The sequence below is a fragment of the Telopea speciosissima genome, chromosome 8 (genome assembly GCF_018873765.1).
Source record: "Telopea speciosissima isolate NSW1024214 ecotype Mountain lineage chromosome 8, Tspe_v1, whole genome shotgun sequence".
NCBI lineage: Eukaryota > Viridiplantae > Streptophyta > Magnoliopsida > Proteales > Proteaceae > Telopea > Telopea speciosissima.
This window is the reverse complement of record NC_057923.1, coordinates 8775301-8796439: the sequence shown is the minus strand read 5'-3', so window position 1 is coordinate 8796439 and position 21139 is coordinate 8775301. Positions and strand designations below refer to the sequence as shown.

The window sequence follows — 21139 nt, the reverse complement described above, 5'->3', positions numbered from 1 at the left end:
CCCATAGATGTTCAAGAATCTCCCCAACAGTTTCAAAATGATTAGATAAATTGAACCTAAAATCCTTGTTCTTGGTTAGTGGACCAAAAGGACAATAGTAAATGAATAAAGTATTTCTTCAATTGAAGCTGCAGTCAGTGAACAACAGAGTACTCTTAAGATACCCAGTGTGGGTGGGAGAGTTTCAAGGCCATTCTACCATTCACTTTGCAGAAGAACCTTAGCTCAGCAATCTGATCTTTAACAGTAAGAAAAAAGGCATTCCCTGGAGGATAGCTTTAATCGAACGGTGCAAGCTATGCATCTGGGCTGATCATTGGAGCCTCAGTTACGTACCTTTTCTGGCTTCTAGTGCCCCATTTCAGGGAGCCAAAGGAAGATGCTTTCGAAACACTTCCAGAACTAGTTTAGCCAAAAAAAAAGGAAACACTTCCATAACGAACCAATGGAAGATACTTTAATACATTTTCAATGTATCAGATACCATTAAACAAGCTTCTTTGCTCATGCACTTAGAGGCATTATTTTTCAAATTTTTTTCCACTTTTGGCGCAAACCCCAAGGTTAGGTTATTTTTTGACCGCTTGAACTACCTTCTTTACTGGCTATGAGTATTCGAACTGAATTTCAGGCAACAACCTTCGATCTAGGGATTCAACCCTATCCATAGATCTATCTCTATCCATACCTCTTGGATCTGGCCAATGATGCAGAAGGGAATCAAGCAGCACGACAGGGTGGGGGAGAAAGATGGGGACGGGGAACCTTGTAACTTCCATCATGAAGGTAAATAAAGAAAGAATAGGGGGATACAGGGAGACCTAAACTTCTGACTACATGGCAGCATATGCATGGGACATGGGATCCTTGCCCACTTCCCAGTCCCAAACGGGCAGACCTCTCTGGTGATGAAGACTACCAGAGGTCCAGAACTAGTTTCAGTAGGGCTGGATCAGGTTTGTGTTAGTTCAAGAGACTTTTCTGAAGAACCATCAAGGTTTCGGCATGTAACAAGGTGAAAGGAGATAAGGCACTTTTTATTTCATTCCAGGAAGCAATTCTTACATGGACTATGTTCTCACAGGCACAAAGAGCTCTCATGATTCAAAAGTTGAATCTGCCAGCTAATTACAATGAAAGTTATATACAACAACTAAGGAATTAATCCCCTTACTCAGTATACAAACTCTTGGGTGAATAATCGTGCTATGACTAGCAAACATTGCAACTTTTCCTACAAAATCCATAGGAGTCTCCAGTGCCCACCATATATCGTGGGTTCTTATCACACTCCCCAGTTGCAGCCCATCGGGAGCAATTCTCGTTCTCATCAACACATTCTCCGCTTCCTGAATGCTTTGGCCTATCAAAGGACCTCACATGAATCCACTTAGTTGCAGACCACTTCTCTCCTTCAATGACAGGACAGCTCCCATGCAAGCTGCTTGGATCAGGTTTTGCATCAGGATGAAGGCTGAAAAATAGCAATGCGTCACCCTTCTTCGGTTTCACTGCAAATGGACCCATTCAGGAGTTAGCAGATTTAATAATATGATTCTAACCTCACCAATTTTCAATTTTTAGTGACATGACACTCTCAGATAGTACTATGAAATGATCAAAAAACACAATAATTGGTTCAGATATCCTTGCTCCTGCGCAATAATATCTTCAGTACTTATATTGGTTCAGATATCCTTGCAATAATATTCCCAGTGCCTCATGCACTGGGTACGTCCTTTATATCCTTGCAAAGGCTGTCTTTCAACTAGCAACAGAGCATCTTTAATATTGATGGACAACGAAACTAATGCATAAAATTACAGGCGTAGATCTCAAGAAAAATAAGAATTCTGGCATCTTGTCACTTCCAAGCCTGATATTTTCAGGCATGTCCCTAGTTATTCATGCTTGGCGTTGCTGCACATTGTGCCATTATGCATTATGATTAATATCTTCCATAAAACAAATCCCCAGAATGAATGTCAATAAATTTTAGCCACAGCTGGTTTATTTCAAGCCTCTTCGGCATTCTCTTTTTTGGATGTATTTCAAGCTTGTATGCCATTGGAGTACCCTAAATTTTTGATCTTTTTTTAATTTCTCGACTGTAGGCAAATTGAAAGAGATTCTCATTTTCAGAAAAGAGTTCCACAAGATTAGACAGGTAATAAGCACACCCACAAGAAATTGTTTGGACCTCAAGGCTGCATAACTATACCTGCATAGCCAGTTTTCGCACAGTCAGACCAGGAGTCATCCTTTGGTTGAACCGTTTTACCCTGCAGATAGAAATTGTTGTAACTTAAATAAAACAAAACAGAGGAAGAATAGTAATACCTCCCACAACCCCCCCCCCCCAAAACCATATCACCAACCACAAAGAAAAGGGGGGCGGGGGGGAGAGGTTAGGGGGTGGGGACCAGAATGCCACTAGGACATGCCTACCTCTGAGTTGGGGAATACAGTCTCCCCACCCTTCTCAACATTAGATAAGTACATGAGTACTGTTGCAACTCGGTGGCCTCCAAGTTGTTGATTGGCCTTGTCATGAAAATAATCGAAATGTGGTTCATACTTTTGGCCATTTTCATAGTGCAAAATTTGCATCGACTCCCCATTCTCTGTGGATCACAACTTCAGGGTAAGATAAGATAATATTTCCTCCCGCCCAAGGGGGTTGAGAAGAAGAAGAAAAAGAAATGTGGTATAGAATCACCTTCAGGAAGGAAGGTCCAAGCAGCTATCCTTGCCTCGACTCTCTTCACAATTTCATCCTACAAAAAAAACATTGGACAAATAAACTTTCAGCTTTCAAAATTTTAAAGCCACGGCAACTATCAACAAAAAAAATTAGAACAAAAATAGATGGCTTGATGATACCAACTAAAACAGAAAGCATAAAGGCAACGACGTCATTCCAGCCAGTATTTCATTAGATTAAAATAGGAAAAGGGGGGGAGGGGAGAACATAGAAGGTTACTGCTATACATCATCTTCATCATGGATGTGCAGCACCATTCTGACAAAGATCAAAGAAAAGCATTCCTAAAATCCAATCATTGACTCTCCATCACATGGTGCTTCAGGAGTTCCCTTTGCTTGAGAAGGGGCAGACTGGGAGGTTGAATAAGCTTGAAATTGACACTGATAAGACGAGAAACCAGTCTGAGAATCACAAAATACTCAACAACTACGAAAACATGGCCACATTTCCTAATACACCCACTTGATAAATTCCCCAGCCCCTAAAAAAATATCATGTATTTAAGAGGAATGCAGCTACCATAAAATTAGCTTCTCATGTAACTTCTAAGAAAGATGTCCACGGCACGAAGATATTGTGCTGAAAAGTACTGGCCCTCGCAGGTAACCAATACAGGGTTATCAAGATCAATCTGAAACAGGGTTATCAAGATTGAAGTGCTTGTTAGATGCACAAGACTCTAGACTTATGATATGGTGAAGGTAAAATTTCTTTACAATTCCCCATTGTCCCTGACAGACACTAGTGGCTATCTAATTGCTTTGAGAAAATCTCATTCCTCTCTCTTTTCTGGGAGTGATAAACGAAATAATCTTATTGATGAATTATTTGGGCACTAGCAGCAGAGGCAAAAGAAGAAGAAGAACTTCTGATTTCAGGAGTTTCAGAATTTCTAGTTTCTCTAGGAATCCTAGTCTCACTGGGAATCCTATTCCTACTTTAATAGGGAGTTCTATTTTAAGTAGAGTTCTGTTTTCAGTTTCTTTTCCTATTTTGATTGTGTTTATGTGTCCTAGTTCAGGCTGGATTAGGAATCTATAAATCCAGTCCTGTTATGAGTTGATTTTCTTTTATTATGTAAGACCCTAGTTGGTTTAGGACTCCAAAAACATCTGGAGGTTCTTGAGTCAGTTTAGGAGTTGTTTCAAGTGTTTTATTGGTCAATTAAGTAACCAATTTAATTACTAGTTGGTTTAGGCCACTTTAGTCATGTTATGAGTCATATTTGGAGAGTTTATATATACGTTTGTAACCAGCCATTAAGGCATATGGATTTTATTATGAATAAAGTGTGGTTTTGCTGCTCAATACTTTGTGAGACTCAGATCAATGGTTGTGGGATGCAGTTGCTGGCTAGAGGGATGCTAGGTGGGTCAATAGGGTATGGCCAAGGCTTTGGTGTGATTCTCAAGTCATATCTTTCTTATATCCTCTTCTTCTTCACTCTTTAATTCCTGCAATGGGTCAGTTCTTAACCTTAGTTCATGTTTATGCTATAAATCTAAAAACCTTCAGTTTCTTTCTTATTGCTATTGTACAATCGGATTTTGCTTTCATATTGTACAATCGGATTCTACCCTGAATCTATGGTTTCAAATTGTACAGTCAGATTCTAACCTAAATCCATCTATGGTTTCAAATTCAATTCTGCTTTCGTATTGTACAATCGGATTCTACCCTGAATCTATCTATGGTTTCAAATCTTGAATCTGGTCTCAGATTCCTAATGTTACTATAATTGCTGGATTTCTTAGGTTTATTTCCTGATTTCCAGTTTCAATTAGTAGATTCAGTTTTGCATTATATCTCAGATCATCAGACAGTTCCTATCCTAAATTCTATTAACTGCTGTTACTTAAATTGAGTGAGCTTATTTGCTGAACAGAAACCATCCAATTACTGATATTAATTTAGATTTTAGAAGTCCTAACCTAAGTAGGATTCTTCTGAAACTTGAGATCAGACCTCAGACCTTTGGACCAAGTTCAACTTTTGATATTCTGCCTCTATACCTGAAGAGCGTAAACCATTGAAATTCAATTCAACCTGAGGTCTAGATTACTGTTTATCATGGATTCTTGAATCCATCTTTACTTATTGATGTCAACCACATAGTTATAACTGATATATTTAAAAATTCAAGTTTCCATCTCGACTTCTCTCCTCTAATTTAATTTCCTCAAATAAAATTAAATACTTAATAGGATGCTTTTCCCTACACATCACTCAACAGTCAACAAAAATTTTTTTCACTGATCCTGATTTCAACTCTTGCGACTGGCAAAATGTATGGTTCATTGTAGTTATGTCTTGTTTGCTGACTCATAATCCAACTGCTGGCTGATAAGCAAACAGATTTTCTTGATTAAATGGTCATCATTGATAACAACGAACATATACTCTTGTGCACAACGGAGTAGCAAATATTCTCAAGAAGGTTATTATCCCCCCCCCCCCAAAAAAAAAAAAACACAGACAAATAGGAAGAAAAGGAATAGGAGTAGGAAAGGGAGGCGGCATCTGGTGCAAATTCGAACTATAAGCAACTGACTTATTGTCTATAGCATGTTCAACACCTCTTGGTTGTTAAATACAGCCTCTCATCTCAAATAATTTCACATTTCTTAAAGCCTCAGGAGTTTTGACATCACCATAACTCTTCACAATGGAAGGTTCCCTGCTCAGTTCTCCAACTATCTAACAGAGCAGGATATAATGCACTAACGTAACATCACTTATTTAATATTACAAATAAGTTCTGTCCATAGACAATCAAAGACATGGATAAATAATGCAATCATATCAATGCCAAAACAGTTTCCTCTTTTAATGCTTAAGTAAGTTGAAACTGAACACCGAGGCTCACAGTAGAGACAGAGATCAAAATCTACTAAGAGATGAGGCAGAATTTGGAACAGAAATATCATTCGATTCGCTGATTCTTGAAAAAAGAAATAATCAAAGTTCCATCGTTGGTTGGGTTCAAACCTGAACATTTTTTCTCACTATAGTCTCAAGTTCCTTTATAAGAATTGAAAATGGAGAATACAGCTCTTCACAACCTCATGGCATGAATCAAATCTAATATGTTCAACGAAGGCCTTGGGATGCTCCAGTTCGGAGGAGTGATTTGATTCAGATTGAAGGAACTAAAAGAGCCAGGGGCAGGTCTAAAATAACCCTAAGCGAAGTGGTGAGGAAAGACATGCATAGCTTAGGCCTCGTATCTTGCATGACTTCAAATAGAGTTGATTGGAGAGCAAGGATCTATGTAGCTGACCCCATTTAGTTGGGATAAGGCTATGTAATTGTTGTATAGAGTATAGTCTCAAGTTCTTTCTATAAGAATTGAAATTGAAGAATAAATCTCTTCACAACCTCATGGCATGAATCAAATCCGGCAGCTTGCTGTTACAATTTATCACAAAGAAGAGTCCTCTCTCTTATCCTTAGTAATAAATCTTATATCAGGTTCATAATAACAATTATTGGTGCATCATTATAGGTAAAAACTTGTCAACAACAACACTTAATGGAGACCTCATCAGTGCTTGGACAAAAACTCACTGGGAATGAATGGAATAAGGCCTTAGTGAAAGAGCAATTTCATGTTGACTTTGGCCTCTAAGTGGGATAACGTCCCCAGGCCTCATGGCTTTTCACTTATGTTTTTTAATGAGCAGAGGGAACCACAAGGCAAGATATTATGCAACAAGTGATTCATTCTTTCATCATTAGTCAATAAGATCCAGTGATGATTCCCCTTGATTTCTATCATCTGTGAGATAAGAATCCCTATTAAGTGAATTCCTTCCAAGTCCCTCATTCTAGGGAGATGCTGAAAACTACAACAGCTGTTCAAAGTCAGAAATGATTATGTTCAAGAAGATTAATGGGAAAGTGGGAAATCTGAAATCACAAAGCTGTGAGATGTTCTGTATCATTCAATGTACTGATGGTCTTACATTGTGAGCTGAGTCTAGTCCTAGTCAGTGGCTATAGAACATGCAAAAAAAAAAGCTTATGATATCAACATCAATACTTCTCTCCCTGCATGAATGAGTAACATGGACCACAAAGTTCAGAAACCCCTACCACCCACTTCTATGGCAGGATAACTTTCAACAATTATTACCTCTTGTAGTAAGGTACATTGGTTGAATAATTGAAAATTTCATTGCTTAAATGATTCAGCTGAACCTATCAAAGGTGATAATAACAATATGGCTCCACCCCTAACCCTACAATCCACCCGAACATGCCAAAGATATATGAGTCATCGTTTCTGCAACATATCTCTCGGCTAGGGTAAGGAGCTTCCCCTAACATTTGGCTATAGCATAAGGATTATTCCACCATGACGATGTGATTCGAAGTAAAATTAAAAGAAGGCATGATTTCAATTCCAAAATCAAAGAACATGGCAAAAACGACACCTCGAAGATAAGAGGGTAAAACCACTGACCTGTGCCTTATTGAGAAACATGCCAGAGCTAGTCCGAACTTCGCTCGCGATACTCTTCCCTGATTCATTATCCGCGACCATAGATTTCTCCAGCTTATCTCTCGCCTATTCCCCAAACGATCAAACAACAAATTCATGTCAGAGGTGTCATGAATCAAATGATATTTTCTAACCAAGATCCAAGGTAGACATGGAGGGTTAAAAGAAGAGGAAATCATCACATACCAGATTAATGAGGTGATCACACTCCTCTTCTAACAGAAATCCCTCATATAAAAAAGCCCTACAGAGCTCCAAACATTGACAATTTAACAAGCTCAGTAACCAACTACAATCCGAATTAAACAAAATAAAAGAGAGGTTTAAGAAGAGGAAAAAGAAGACCTGGGATGCCAAGATAATTGTGTGACCCGTGTGGGATCAAAACCGGCAAAAGGAGCACTTGTCTTCAATTGAAGAACAGATCCATCTCTGAAAATAACAAGAAAACCAAATGTGATTCCTCCATACCCACAAAGAGAGAAAAATTCAGGAAGAGAGAGAGAGAGAGGAAGGGCTACATTTTCTTTTCGTTCAACCATTTTGGTTGTCGCAGGAATGCGTGAGAGAAGCTAGGGAATGAGAAGAGAAAGATGAGCAACAGAGATAGGAAAACCCGAAAAGCCATTAAAATTGGTCGCTGGAGAGATTTGCTGGTGATGCTTGCCTTGGAGAAGAGGGAGGATTAGGAGGGAAGGTAGTAGATATGGAGAGAAGAAAATGCAGAACGGTTCTTTGAGGAGTCAGAGTCGACGCGGAAGAAAAGTTTTACGTTTACGGTTTTTTTCCAGTTTCAAAGTCTTTGACTATTGACAACTGAGGCTTGAGGGCGCCCATTGGATTTGAGATCTGTGCATGCACACTTCGCTACCTTCTCGAACATTCTTCTTCTTCTTCCCTCACCTTAGAATACTGGAAGGTCCGACCAGATTTTTTACAATCGAACCGAACCGGTTTATAGAGAAATGACTCGATTCTGATTTCCTAGGTTCTTTTCGCGGTTTGGAATTGACTTACAACGGAAAACCAACCGTTCTAAACCAAATAGGAACATACAAAATCAGACCAAATAAACTCAATTTTCAATATTGTTTTATGTTCAAACAATGGTTGGTTGGTTGGTTTTGTGTTTCTTAGGGATTGTAGGTATTTATAAGGTGGCTTTTTCTTATGTCAGAATGTATAGTAAGAGAATCCGCAATATATATTGAGATGGCAATCTTTAGTTCTTCTAAACTTGCTTTGCTCTCAAATTAGGTGTAAAAGGAATAGAAATAAAGAGTACAAAGGTGAAACCAAATGTGAACCAATATTAAAAACCACATGTAAACCGAATGTGAATTGAAATTTAACACGTTACAAATCCGGATTGCAAGCTGCTTTCTAAAACCAACACTACAAACCGCATGCAACCTGGATAACGAGAATCGAATAGAAATCATTAAAACTAGACTAAATGCAAAACGATTCTAAAAAATGGAAGAGAGTTCTCTATATGGATAGCGTGAGAAGAATCTTCCATACCACACCAATCACAAGACCATAATGATTTTATCAAGGGACCTACATGATCAAGGAAAAAACATAAGTCTACCAAGAGTTTTCATATGACTAAAGGGGGTGTGCGTGTGCGGACATAAAAAGGCTTGGAGCCTAGAAGCCAAGATTGGGAGTTGTGCCGCTTCAAGAGGAAATCCGAGAAAAGCTTAACCTCAGCGTAACAAGGTTGGGGCCGAATCCGATCCAAACCAAAAGAGAAAAAATCAATGCCAAGTGAAAAAATCTCTAATTCTGACTGAGTTCTTTATCCTATTTCTCACTTGACGATTCCATAGCTGCTTTGAAAAAAAGTATGAAAGTCTACCATATGCATCTATATGGGAGCATGGTTCGTAATCTCGGATTGGCCGATATCGGTCGGATCGGATTAGTATCAATCGAGGTCGATTCCGAGATTACAGCGATTTGACAAGGTTATACTGGATCGGTTGACCAAATCTGATACTTGCCATTTTTTTAATTGTTTTTTTAAAAGCCATATTGTTTCTTCGTCCTGAGCCTTTCAAACAATGATTCATATATTTGGGATTTCAAATTCGAGAGAAGAAATGGAGATCTTACCATTTTTTACCAAAGAATCAATTAATGGAATATGTCATTCCATTTAAACATTAATCTGGTATAGCCGTATAGGTGGTTAGGGTTTTAAAACATAGATTTTCATATTCTTTTTCGTCCGAGTCTTTCACGCCGGTATTTAGAGATTTAGCCTCAAATCCACAACTGAAAAGGGGGGTGGATCTTACCGTTTTCGATTAGTAATTTTTTATGGAAAGATTTCATTCCATGAAAACATTGATTTGATCCCACAAAACCTGGAGATTTTTTTAGATAATAGTTGTAGTGGGTGAGGTTGAGAAGATGGAAAAGATAAACTCAACCTAAAAAAATAGGATTAGGGAAGCCATAACAGTTTTTCAATCTTGTTTTTATTTTTATTTTTTTAATTTTTTAAATTTTTTAATATTTTATGACCGATACAACAACCGATACGATAAAACCTGAATTTTAGTCCATTTTTACTGATCTAAGACGATTTTGACCGATCCGAAATGGTATTGGATCGGTATCGGTCCCGAGATTAGGAACCTTGATGGAAGACTATAAGATTAAACTTAATCTTATCCAAACCATTCCTTAGATATCCACGGCTAGATTTGCCACATCACTGCCCCCACATGACCAAATTGGTTGTACCCATAGATTCTATAAAAAATAGCCATCTTGGGACTATTTTGCCATCATTTTTATCAGTAGGGTTTGGCCCTTCCATAGCCCACATGAATTAGTCCAACAAATCATGCCACATGCGAGGGTGAAACCGCTATGTCTTCGTTTTGATGGGACAAGAGTTAAACATCTTTGAATATCAAGTCTCGTTTGTCAAAAACAAGGTACTTTTGCAATATGGCCAACTGATTTGGTTATTTTGACAATCGGAGAGAGAATCATGGTCTAGATTAGTCACCTAATTCAACCATATGTCTTCTCTACGACCCTTTAAATATTATTGTACACTCTCTCAGAACTATGAATTTTCAAAACTTTGTTTTGCTACATGGCGATTCCGATAGCACTGAAAATTGACATTTGAACAAGGGAGCTAGAGGCCTATTTATCCTTAAATTTTGGGATTCATTTGTTCTATCATGTGGCAATTGTTAATAAGGTTTTAAGTATCTTATCGTATCCGTCAATACGTATCATATCTTTAAGGTATCGATAGAGATACCTAAAAATGTATCGACTGCAGCAGTCGATATGTGACCCGATATTACTAGTACCTAACACTCGATACGTTTCTTATAAATTACTGAACACAATCCATAACTGCAAAACACTAACCGAAAACTCCTATATAAATCATTCTATCATTTCTGTTTTCTTGAAATATCAACTTAATTCCTTGCTTCTACAAGCAAAAGAGACTCCAGTAGTGTTGATTTCATCATCATGTAGGAATTAAATACATGCAATCAAGGAATGAAACCAAATTTGCTATCTATCAAATTTTGACTTTTTTTTTGCTAAAATGTTGATTTTTAGTATCGCATTTGCAATGGATCATTATATTGTGAGAAACAACCTGAATGATTGCATCAAAACTAGCTTCTTCTTCTTCTTCTTCTTTTTTTTTTGGGCAATAATGTATGTATCTAAACCCTAAATTTCCCCTAAATTGAAAATGACATCTTTTTTGGTATTAAAACATGTAAGCAACCTCATCCTTTAATTATACATAATCAATTGAATGTGCTTGTCTTAGCGTACTTTGTTCTCCTTTGTATGCGGGATATATTTTACATATTACTTATTTATAGTGATTATGCTTCAAAATTATAGTTTACATGTATCCTAAACATTTCCATACGTTTCTTGACAATTTCCATGTATATCTTTAGTGTATCGTGTGTCTCATCGATTCGATATCATGTATCTTAAAATCATCCTTCTATTACGATACCCAATTCCGATACTTTAAACCTTGATTGTTAGCATTTAATGTTGGCATGTAGAAAAAGTTTGTAACCATGACATATAGGAACCACACTCTCCTTATTTGTTTTTCAACAATTTTCTAAGGTTTTAGTTTCCTAATAGAATTTCAAATCCTAAATTTTTTGCATCTTCATTTCCACTTGAGTAGAAACTTGACATTTGAGCAAAAGACATTTTAGAGTTGTGACCTACTTTCTACAAAATTTTATCCTATTCCATCCTTTCACGTGGTAGATATTATGACTATGGGTAGAGGTTGGGCATGCCACTAGCTTTCCTGGAGCTAGCAGCTCCAAACCAATGACAACGCAAGAGACACATGAGCATGAGCATCCTTTCCATGGGGTGGGGGAGAGAGATTGACACAAGTCTAGGCATGCAGTCTAGGCAGCCCGGTGGCATGCCCAAACTTTTCCCTATGATTATATATATAGGAAGGTCATTTTTTGTGGTTGTGTAAGAAGGTCATTCTAGGGGTGTCAACCGATTGGACTAAGTCGATTTTAGTCGGGCCTAATCGGGCTTTCCCACTTTTGGACCTTGCACCATTACTGGCCTGTTTAAGTAATTGGGCCTCATAGATTAGGCATGGTCCATTTATAAACGGTCAGTCGGGTCTCAATCTTTAATCGGGTTAAATGGGCCTTACACGGGCTAATGACATTTTTATCTCATTTATTGATCATGTCAATTTATGTTGGTCGTTAGTGATGTTGTTTATAATGTTTTGGGTACGATGTGAGTTGGTTAAGGTTAGCTAATGAAGGTCAGAGCTATCTCTATGCATTATACATTATCAGGATTTTCAATGGCCAGAGTCTGATTTACAAGCTTAAGCAATTCTTTTAAAGCCCACACAAACGGGTTATAAATGGGCTTTAAACATGTTGGGCTGAGTCGGGCTATTAGTCGATCGGTCTCGGTTGAGCTGGACCCTTGCACTGAGAACGATCAATTGTTATTCAGCCCAGGCTCAAATCCGACAAAACAGGCCGAGCAACTCTCGGGTTTTCCCGGTCAAGCTTGGGCGGGCCTAGAATTGACATCCTGGGTCATTCATCTAGGACATATGCATAAGTAAGGGTGTCAATCAGGACAGTTTCTAATCGGTTCTGGTCCCATGGGGTCAATCCCAAAATCATCTTCTTTATTAAAAAGTTCTAAAACTAGGACCTAGTCCCGTTTAATATGAGTGTAGACACCTCATTTTGTCACCTTGGATACGCTCATAGCAATGTTGATCAAATGCCTTGGAATAGTGTGTGGGATCTATTTTGTAGTCTTAGTGATCTTATATAACTCCCAACTAATGTTTTATGTTCTCTCAAAGCAGCTATGAGAGGTAGTCTATAAAATGATCAAAATACCCTTAAAAATTGATCGGGTCAAAATGAGTCAAATTCCTTTAGCATTGGTCCAAACTTCATGATTATATTTATTTCATCACTAAAGCCTTTGTATTATAAAATGGTTTAAAAACGAGCTCATTTGTCTATTATTTTATGCTAGAATCTATTTTTCAGTCATATGGGATCCACTTTTAAGTAAATTTTCCATGTAGTACTTTTTAACTAAAGTGGTATTTGATTTTTGGGAAGCAGTTTTCTGTCTGAGAGTGTGGCCTATGTCAGCATTCCCAAGTGTCTATCTCTCTCCTTAAAACAACGGGAAGAGCTATTTTTTCATATGGGGAGGAGAGAGATAAATTCATGGGAGTGTTGGCGTAGGCCACACTCCCAGACAGAGTTCTTTTTCCCCTGATTTTTACACCATTAGTTATAATCGAAATAACCTTTCCAATGCAATTTAATCACTCAATTTGAACTTATGGTTTGAATTTTGAAAGCTATGATATTTTTAATATTTAAAGTAAATTAATTTTGTTTGACCCAATCAAACCAGACCTAATCCGACCCATCAAAATTTGGAGAGGGTCCATCGATGTTTTGAATGTCCATGTCAACATCGGTAGGAGGTTCATCGACACCGTCGCGACATCAATAGATTCCATTTAAACATCAATGAAGCCCTTCAAAACGTTGACATTGACTCAAATCAAGAGTGAAATTTTTCGGGTTTTTTGTTGTTGTTGTTGTTGATGTTGTTTGGAGCTTCTAGAGTTCAAATTGAGCTCAACTTGGACTCTTTGATCCCTATAGAACAATGTTTTGGTTCTTTGAAAGGGTTTGTATGAGTTTAAGGATGCCCTAACCTGTAGATATAAATAAGACCTCATAGCACATCGTAAGGGATTAAAGATAGAGTGTAAGGATGCCCTACCTGTAGCCTAAGTTGTTCATGCCCTCAAGACCCCCATAATATATTTTTTCTTCTTTATATTCAATATTACCTCCCTTTTTTTAACTCAATTTGGCAGCAACAATATACTAAGATTTTCATGTAATTTAGGATTTGTTTCATAGGGATTTTTATTTTATTAGTTATTTTAAATCCTAACACTAAATCCATAAATCAAAATCTAAAAGTATAATATGGTCATCTTCTCTGACCAAGACATTTTCAAGCTTTAAGTCTCTATAAACCACCCCCAACATGTGTAGGTAGATGCCATAAGCAACTATAGTTCCTTTTTTTTTTTTTTTTTCTCTCAAACAAATGGAGTCTTAATTTCATAAAAAAATTTAAAATCCTTAATTAATAGTGAAAAGTGTTGTTCGACGATATATGCCATATACAACGATCGATAAATGGTCAAAAATATCTAATTTTTCTATGCATTTAAAATAAAAATAACAAAAAAATAGAAATTTTCCTCAACTACGATGAAAAGTTGATCCACAAAAATCTAAGGTCATCATTACTTTACCCCTAAATGTAAAAGATCCAGAATGCCCTTCTCTGTTCCTTAACACCCATCCAAGCACAATGGTAGCGCCATTGGGATGTAAATTATTTTTTACTACCTCTTCTCCATGGCAGCATACAAATTTTTCCTCCTCTCCTACTCCAAAAGAAATATTCTTTTAAGAAAAACACAGAAAAGAAAATAAATGTTTTTGATTGTGCCCATTTGAATGTATCAATCAATTATGAAGAGGGAAAGTTCGAGGAAGACCTTACGAAGGAGTCTCTTTCATTGAATGTTACAAACAATTCCATGAGACTAAGACAACTTTCCTCTCCTCCACCATTGAAACTTACAAGGAAGAAAAGGGGAATTAAAAAAACAACTTTGCCATCTCTAAGCATCCATGGAGACAAATCACTTTTTTTTTGTTTTTTTTGTCAGAACAACGATATTGGTGAAAAGGACTTCTAAACATTAAAAGGTTTCCGCAACTAGACAGATGCGTGTAAGCATTGAAGACCCTAAAAATTATTTTCCTTGTTTCACACAGGGATGTCATCATCTCTGGTTTAGTCTATAATTCCTCAACATGGAATTACTTACTGTTCTAAACCCTAATGCATAAATTACGTATAATTTATTCATTGGGTAAGAGAACGCTACCTGATCGCATAGCCCCTGTGCAAGTGCAGGATCAATGGGAGCATGGGTGGAAGCATCACGGGAGGCCGGATTTCTGTCTTTTTTTATAGGGGCAGGGTGGTCATTTTGTATCCCTTATTGTCTAGGCGCAGGTACCACATGACAAGGAAGCGTTCTTTTTCCTATACTTTTTTTTGTGAAAAATAAAAAGGAAAAATTAATCAAACAGAAAATCATCTACTCATCTTCCACAAAGTTAGATAACATACCCACTTGGTCATATAAGCTATATTACTGGTCACCGAAATTACATATCTATCCTCGCAAGTTATATTTACAGCCACTTAGAGCATAAATTGTTAGGAGAATACCAAACAAGTCCCAAGGTCATCCGTTTGATCCCTACATCAATCACATACATACATAGGAGTGCTGGTGTAAACCTTGCCCGATGCCGCTAACCTTTAATGCCAACAAAGTTCCTGAAAAGCTATAGTTCAAAGAGAAAAAATAAAAATGGAAAAAGTTTTCTGTCTGGTAGTATGGCCTATGCCAACATTCCCATGTGTCTATCTCTCTCCTCTCCAAAAAAGGGGGTAGATGTGTCTTTTCATATGGAGAGGAGAGATAGACTCATAGGAGTGCTGGGGTAGACCGTAGACCACACTCCCAGATAATGTTCTTTTTCCCTAATAGAAATTTGGGGAAAAGAACATTACTTGGTCGTGTGGCATAGGGGCCATGAGATGATTGTTATGCCCCCATGAAAAGGCAAAATCCCACCCCCTGTGATGCTTGTGTGCATGCTCCCATTGGTCCTTATGCCACATGGCCAAGTCGCGTTCTCTTGCCCTATAATTTTATTTATATGTAAAAGAAGCCCATCCACTAGTGTAAGAATTCGAATCCCAATTTCTAAACAAGTATCATAAATAAGAATTGGATGATCATAAGATGGTAATATTTGATATTCACATCTACCCATTAAATCCCAGACACATTGGGAATCTGCAACATTAAAACCGAATTTTTATCTGCTGCTGTAACTGGAGCACTACTGTGCACATCATGAGGCGCAGCAGCGGCCATGTGTGCACAATGGGCCCCACTGTGCACAAATAGCCGCTACTACATCGCACGATGCACACAGCAGCGCTCCAGTTACAACAGCGGATAAAGGTCCCATTAAAACCATACGGTCCATATGTAACCCTAAACCCTTGCTGGCCTATCATGCCTGAGTTGTTAGTTTTGGATTGAGGGAGCTATCAATCATCACCCCACTTGACCCTATTCATTATTCTTGTCCTTGTTGAAATTTCTTTTCAGCTTTGCGCGGTCTGAAATGACTTGGTAGTACTTGTATCAGCATTGATATTTGTGGCCTGGAATCTAGTGGTCACAACATCTAACTATATGCTAACATGTATGTTAAATTTTTTTTATGAAAGTGTAATCACACAAAGCACACACCAATCCCAAAAGGTTAACCGATTTTTAGAAACATATATGTTATTTATTTATTAGACATTTATCCATGTAATATGAGAATATGATATTTCTGTAAATCACAAGTTAAACCTAAAGTAATCTAATTGTTATCGTTTTTTAAATCTAAATCATCTGTTCTCATTCAGAGTTGAGGGAGAACACAATAATGCCTAGAGTAGCGATACACATGTTTAGATATACACAAAATGTGTGCTAATACAAAAGGGGATATTTGATTGATTAGACTTTGAAATTTGAGATGTGGCTAATTTAGATCATGCCCTCTCTATCTGACGGTCGAAATGAATATATCTTTTGTCTATGTGGTAGAATAAATATCTTGTGAGCTATGACATTTGAAAAATAATAGATTGTTGTGACAATAATAATTCGCTTTATTTTTATTCTATCTTGGTGGATTTTTGGCACCAATAAATAAATTGGATATCCAGTTTTTCTCAAGTCATGGTGAGGGAGGAATTCTTTCACCGATGGATAATAAGGGGAGTAAGAATGACCCCAAGTCCATGTGTGTCGTTTCCTTCACTGTGGATGAAGAAAAACTCTCTTATAAGAATTTTGGGAAAAAGAATGCTATCTAGTCGTTAGGTTTCTGCACCCAAACACATGATCACTTGAATTTACTGTTCAACTCTCAGTGAGATAAAAAATCCCATTCAGGCAGTTCCTTCTACGCACGCTCTGATTGACCCTCACGTTGGTACAAACGCTATATGACCAGACAACGATCTCATGCCCCAATTTTTATTTTTTTTTAATTGTGCAAGAGATGTTAAATTTGGCAATTAATTGTGCCATAAAACTATATTTCTTATTTCATTTTGCTGGTTGAAATAGAGAATGAAAACGAACAATCATACAAAAGCAAAAACCACATTCAAGACTTCTCTCCTTTTTGTAGAGGGATGACTTCTTCTCTCACTTCTTCAATCCAACGAGGGTTAATATTTTTTTTAATGGGTTGTAGATGGGAGGAAATTTTTAATGTAAAAGGTTCCTCACACAGTTCACATTCGAAGAAGGCCATCATATATGGTCCAACTACTATTTGTGACTACATGAAAAAAATAATATGGCAATTTTGATTGTTGGATGGATAGGGCATAAGCTCATGCGGTCCAAGTGTCAAATTCGAGGGCAAAAATTAATAATATATCCCCTTGTATTATTTTATGTACTTTCAAAATAAAAAATTTTCCATTATCATGATAGTATTCAAGATTTTTATTTTTCACATGTGCAAACCCATTTGGTCTGAAACTTGACATGTGAGTTGGAATATTTGGGGTTACCTGTACACAAAGTGTGGGTTGTCTAGGAAGCTAGACCCGTTCTTTAATTTAATAAAGTTAATTTTCTTATCAACAAAAAACACTTGCACTTAATAAATTATTTCAATAAATATTTATTATTACATAATTTATAGTAATTAGATCAAATAGTAGAAATGATCAAATCTGGTTCTTTTCTTTCTTGTATATATATATATATATATATATTTTTGGTAAACTCTTGTATTTTTTGAACATAGTAGATAATTAAAGGGACCACATTAGATGTTGATGAGTTTGAGTGTTTGAACCTCATCACGTCTATACACAAATGATAACATCAAAGAATTGATCTAGCTTTTTGCTAATGCTACTTCACAAAACACTCTTGAGGTTTGGTTGAAGATGTCAATGAACATTCAATGAGGAGTGTTGGTATATTTCAATTTTGAATATTTTGACATAGTAATTTCCTTCATTATAATAATCATTGTGTACGTATTTTGAAAAATCAAAAAAATGGATCCTTCTATGCATTGAGAAAGATATCCATATGCAATTGATCGAATTAATTTTAAAAATACATCATGAAATAGCATAATTTTTTTATGGTGTGCGCTTTAAATGTTAATTTGTAACATTAATATGACACCATAGAATTTAAAAAAATAAAAAAAAAAAAAAACTATTAAAAGAAATCCTTACAGTACTTACTTCATGCTCTAAAGAATCAAAAATTTTTTTGGGTGAATTCTAAAGAATCATTTGATTCCTTAAGAGTGCAAATAGTTTCAAACAAATCTTTCAAAACATACTTTTGAATTATTTTTGTAAGCATATTCTTTCAATTCTTTAATAAAAAATTTACTAAACATATATAACTCATTATATGAAGAATTTTCTAGCTCATTAAGTTTTACCCATAATTTATATACATTGGTGTTTTAATATTTGATTTTATAGAAACATATATTTCATTTTTATCGAATTTTCTTGTTGATTGTGTCTTAAGAACCAAAGAAATGGGAAATGTAGTTTAAATAAAAACTAAAAATCTAACTCTCTAAAGTTTTCTCTTGCACTCTGAAAGATCTAGGGATTTTTCTTCAAGTTGGGAGATTTTCTTCCATTGAGTGTTTGTATTATTGTAGAATAAAAAAGAATAATGTATAATAACATGGATAGCGAATAATTAGTTATCATTAGAAAGTCAATTATATTTATCAGGTCATATGCTTGAAACATGGTGTATATATATATATACACACACGCGCTTTGTATATATAAAAGAAAAACCATATCATCTACATGAGGCACCACAATGTTGGGAGAAGAGACAGAAAATAAAAATAAATCAATTGTAAAAAGGCATCCAGTACATTGGTTGCGTGAGAAACTTTTTATCTTCTTTGATTTCTTAAGAATCAAATTCCTTGGATGTGAAAAGTGAAATAAAAATTACATTATAGAGTGTAATTACTATATATGGTAAACATTTTAAGTAGTGTACACAATCATGTTTGGAAATGATTATACAAATTTCAAAGATCATGTAAAAGAATGATTATAAAAGTATTTTTTTTTTTTGGAAAAGAGAACGCCACCCGATCGCACAACACAAGAGTCAGGCAAAATGACTGCCATACCCCCTGAAATCCAAAAATGATCAGGGATGTGGCGGTCATTTCACACGCCCTTGTGCTAAGGTGCAAAGGCGGAATGTTTGGCGCGACTAGGTGGCATTGTTTCTCCTCATTTTTACTTTCCTTGGCTTCATTTCCTTTTATTTTGTGACCAGACCAGCCTTTATGAAATCATTTATGAAAATAGTATTAACGGTACTTAAATCAGTCCAGCCCATTCTTAACTTATATCAGGTTAGACTAATTATTATTATGCTCTGTTTGGTTGCAAGGGAAATTGAAGGGGGAGGCAAAATTTTAAAATCTAATAAAGGAACTTTTGTAATCTACCCCACAAGGTTATATTCACCAAGTCCAAATAATTTCATATTGGTTATTAAAATTTCACTTTAGTTTGCATCTAAATTCCTTGAAAATGAAAAAATAAAATAAAAAATACATCTAAAAAGTACCATTACTAAATAAGATAAGAAATTTAAGTAGTTTATACAACCACGTTGGATAATTATTATAAAAGTTTTTTTTTTTTCACTTCCTTTTTTTCAATTACCCTTGCAACCAACCAGTCTTACGAAAAATTATGGTAAAGAAGAAGAGTTGCACTATCTCTCATTGTCCTAACAGAAAATGAAGGATGGGCATGGATCTTTATCTCCTCCAGTTTCCTGCCTGGCCCAGTTCCCCAGTTCTTCTAACAAGGGGGATTGAAATGACCACCTTACCCCTATCCGAACACTCTGCCCTAGTGGGATCCACCACCCCTTATTAAAGGAATTGAGGAACTGGGTCGGATAAGGAATTGGAGGAGATAATTTTCCAGATGGGCATGTGCTTGGCCAAGGTCCAAATCCTTACTGTCTAGGATGGACCTACATTAGTCCAGTTGAACTCAACCTCCTTTATATTTCCGGATGTGATCCATTTAGACTTATATTAAGAGCAATCAAATTGTTAAAGTGGGTAGGAATGTAAACCGATAGTTGAAAATCCGAATTCAATTCATATTCGTCTTCGTTTGGGGGTATCCATATCCGGTCAGGAGGTATTTGGATCCGAATTCGAATAAGCCGAAACATAATCTAGTTGATTCAAACAGATATCCGATTAATAATAAAAAATTAAGTAACTAATGATCTTGAGGGTTCTTTAACAAGTTTTAAAAAATAAGAAAAAGAGTTGAGACATCTAAGAGACATGAATTGAGAGTGAATCATATTCACTCGGGCACTACACAAGTTAAGGATGTAAATTAATGGTCGAAAATCTGAAATTGATTCACATCAGTATCCATTTAGGGGTATCTGTATCCCGTCAGGAAATATCCAAATCCGATTATATATATATATCTCTAGAAGGTTAGTTATTCAATTTTGATTTCGGAAGGTCAAACCTCAATCGCAAAAACAAAATCCCCATAGGATGAGAGCCATTAAAGAAAGCTTGACCCAATCATCTCAAAAAAAAGACAAGGACTAAGAGAGTCTTTGACTGGCTTAAGCAATTCCATTTCCAACCATGTTATCTATTTTTTAATCAAATCAAAATGATAAAATTCTCCATTAATAGTAAGTAGTCTACATCAAGATTTATTAGGGAATAAAGCTAACCTCAATTAAAGCTTTTTTAACCTTTCCAGGAAGAAACCATCTCTGAAAAGGAAGATCGTATCTTGAGAATTATAAAATTTCATTTAAAAAAAAAAGAAAAAAAGAATAATAAATAATACCTCCTAAGTCCCAACTTACCTCTTCATGAGTAATATAAGTCATGGCTCATGAGTCATGACTCATTACAGTCTAGGGCCCGTCTTTTTTTTGAAAGACAGCCACTTCCAACGGTTCTCTAATCTTCTAATCTTTCTTTCTTAATTAGGTTATCTTTCTTAAGATAATATATATTAGCTTAATTAAATCAGATAATAAGAAAAAACAA

General features: G+C 36.2%; 1 protein-coding gene and 1 long non-coding RNA gene across 2 annotated transcripts; one reads left to right on the top strand and one right to left on the bottom strand.

Moving 5' to 3' along the window:
* Positions 1–1028: 1028 nt before the first annotated feature.
* On the bottom strand, positions 1029–7914 carry LOC122638262 (probable prolyl 4-hydroxylase 7). The gene is made up of 8 exons (XM_043831138.1): positions 7793–7914; positions 7617–7703; positions 7458–7515; positions 7233–7337; positions 2720–2777; positions 2449–2624; positions 2222–2282; positions 1029–1511 (listed from the first exon to the last, which is right to left on the bottom strand). Exons 1-8 carry the CDS (start codon positions 7897–7899, stop codon positions 1213–1215), a joined length of 951 nt encoding a protein of 316 aa, XP_043687073.1. The 5' UTR covers positions 7900–7914; the 3' UTR covers positions 1029–1212.
* LOC122638263 lies at positions 3627–20836 on the top strand. The gene is made up of 3 exons (XR_006329392.1): positions 3627–4058; positions 9670–9674; positions 20826–20836. It is a non-coding gene; the product is annotated as an uncharacterized LOC122638263 (long non-coding RNA).
* Positions 20837–21139: the final 303 nt, after the last annotated feature.

Bases quoted from the DNA above. Each gene is read 5' to 3' on its own strand.
- LOC122638262 (XM_043831138.1), bottom strand. From the start codon at position 7,899: ATGGCTTTTCGGGTTTTCCTATCTCTGTTGCTCATCTTTCTCTTCTCA. The intron at 7,704-7,792 runs GTAGCCCTTCCT...TGTTATTTTCAG, and splicing joins TGGTTGAACGAAAAGAAAAT to AGATGGATCTGTTCTTCAAT. The intron at 7,338-7,457 runs GTATGTGATGAT...TTTGGGGAATAG, and splicing joins GTGATCACCTCATTAATCTG to GCGAGAGATAAGCTGGAGAA.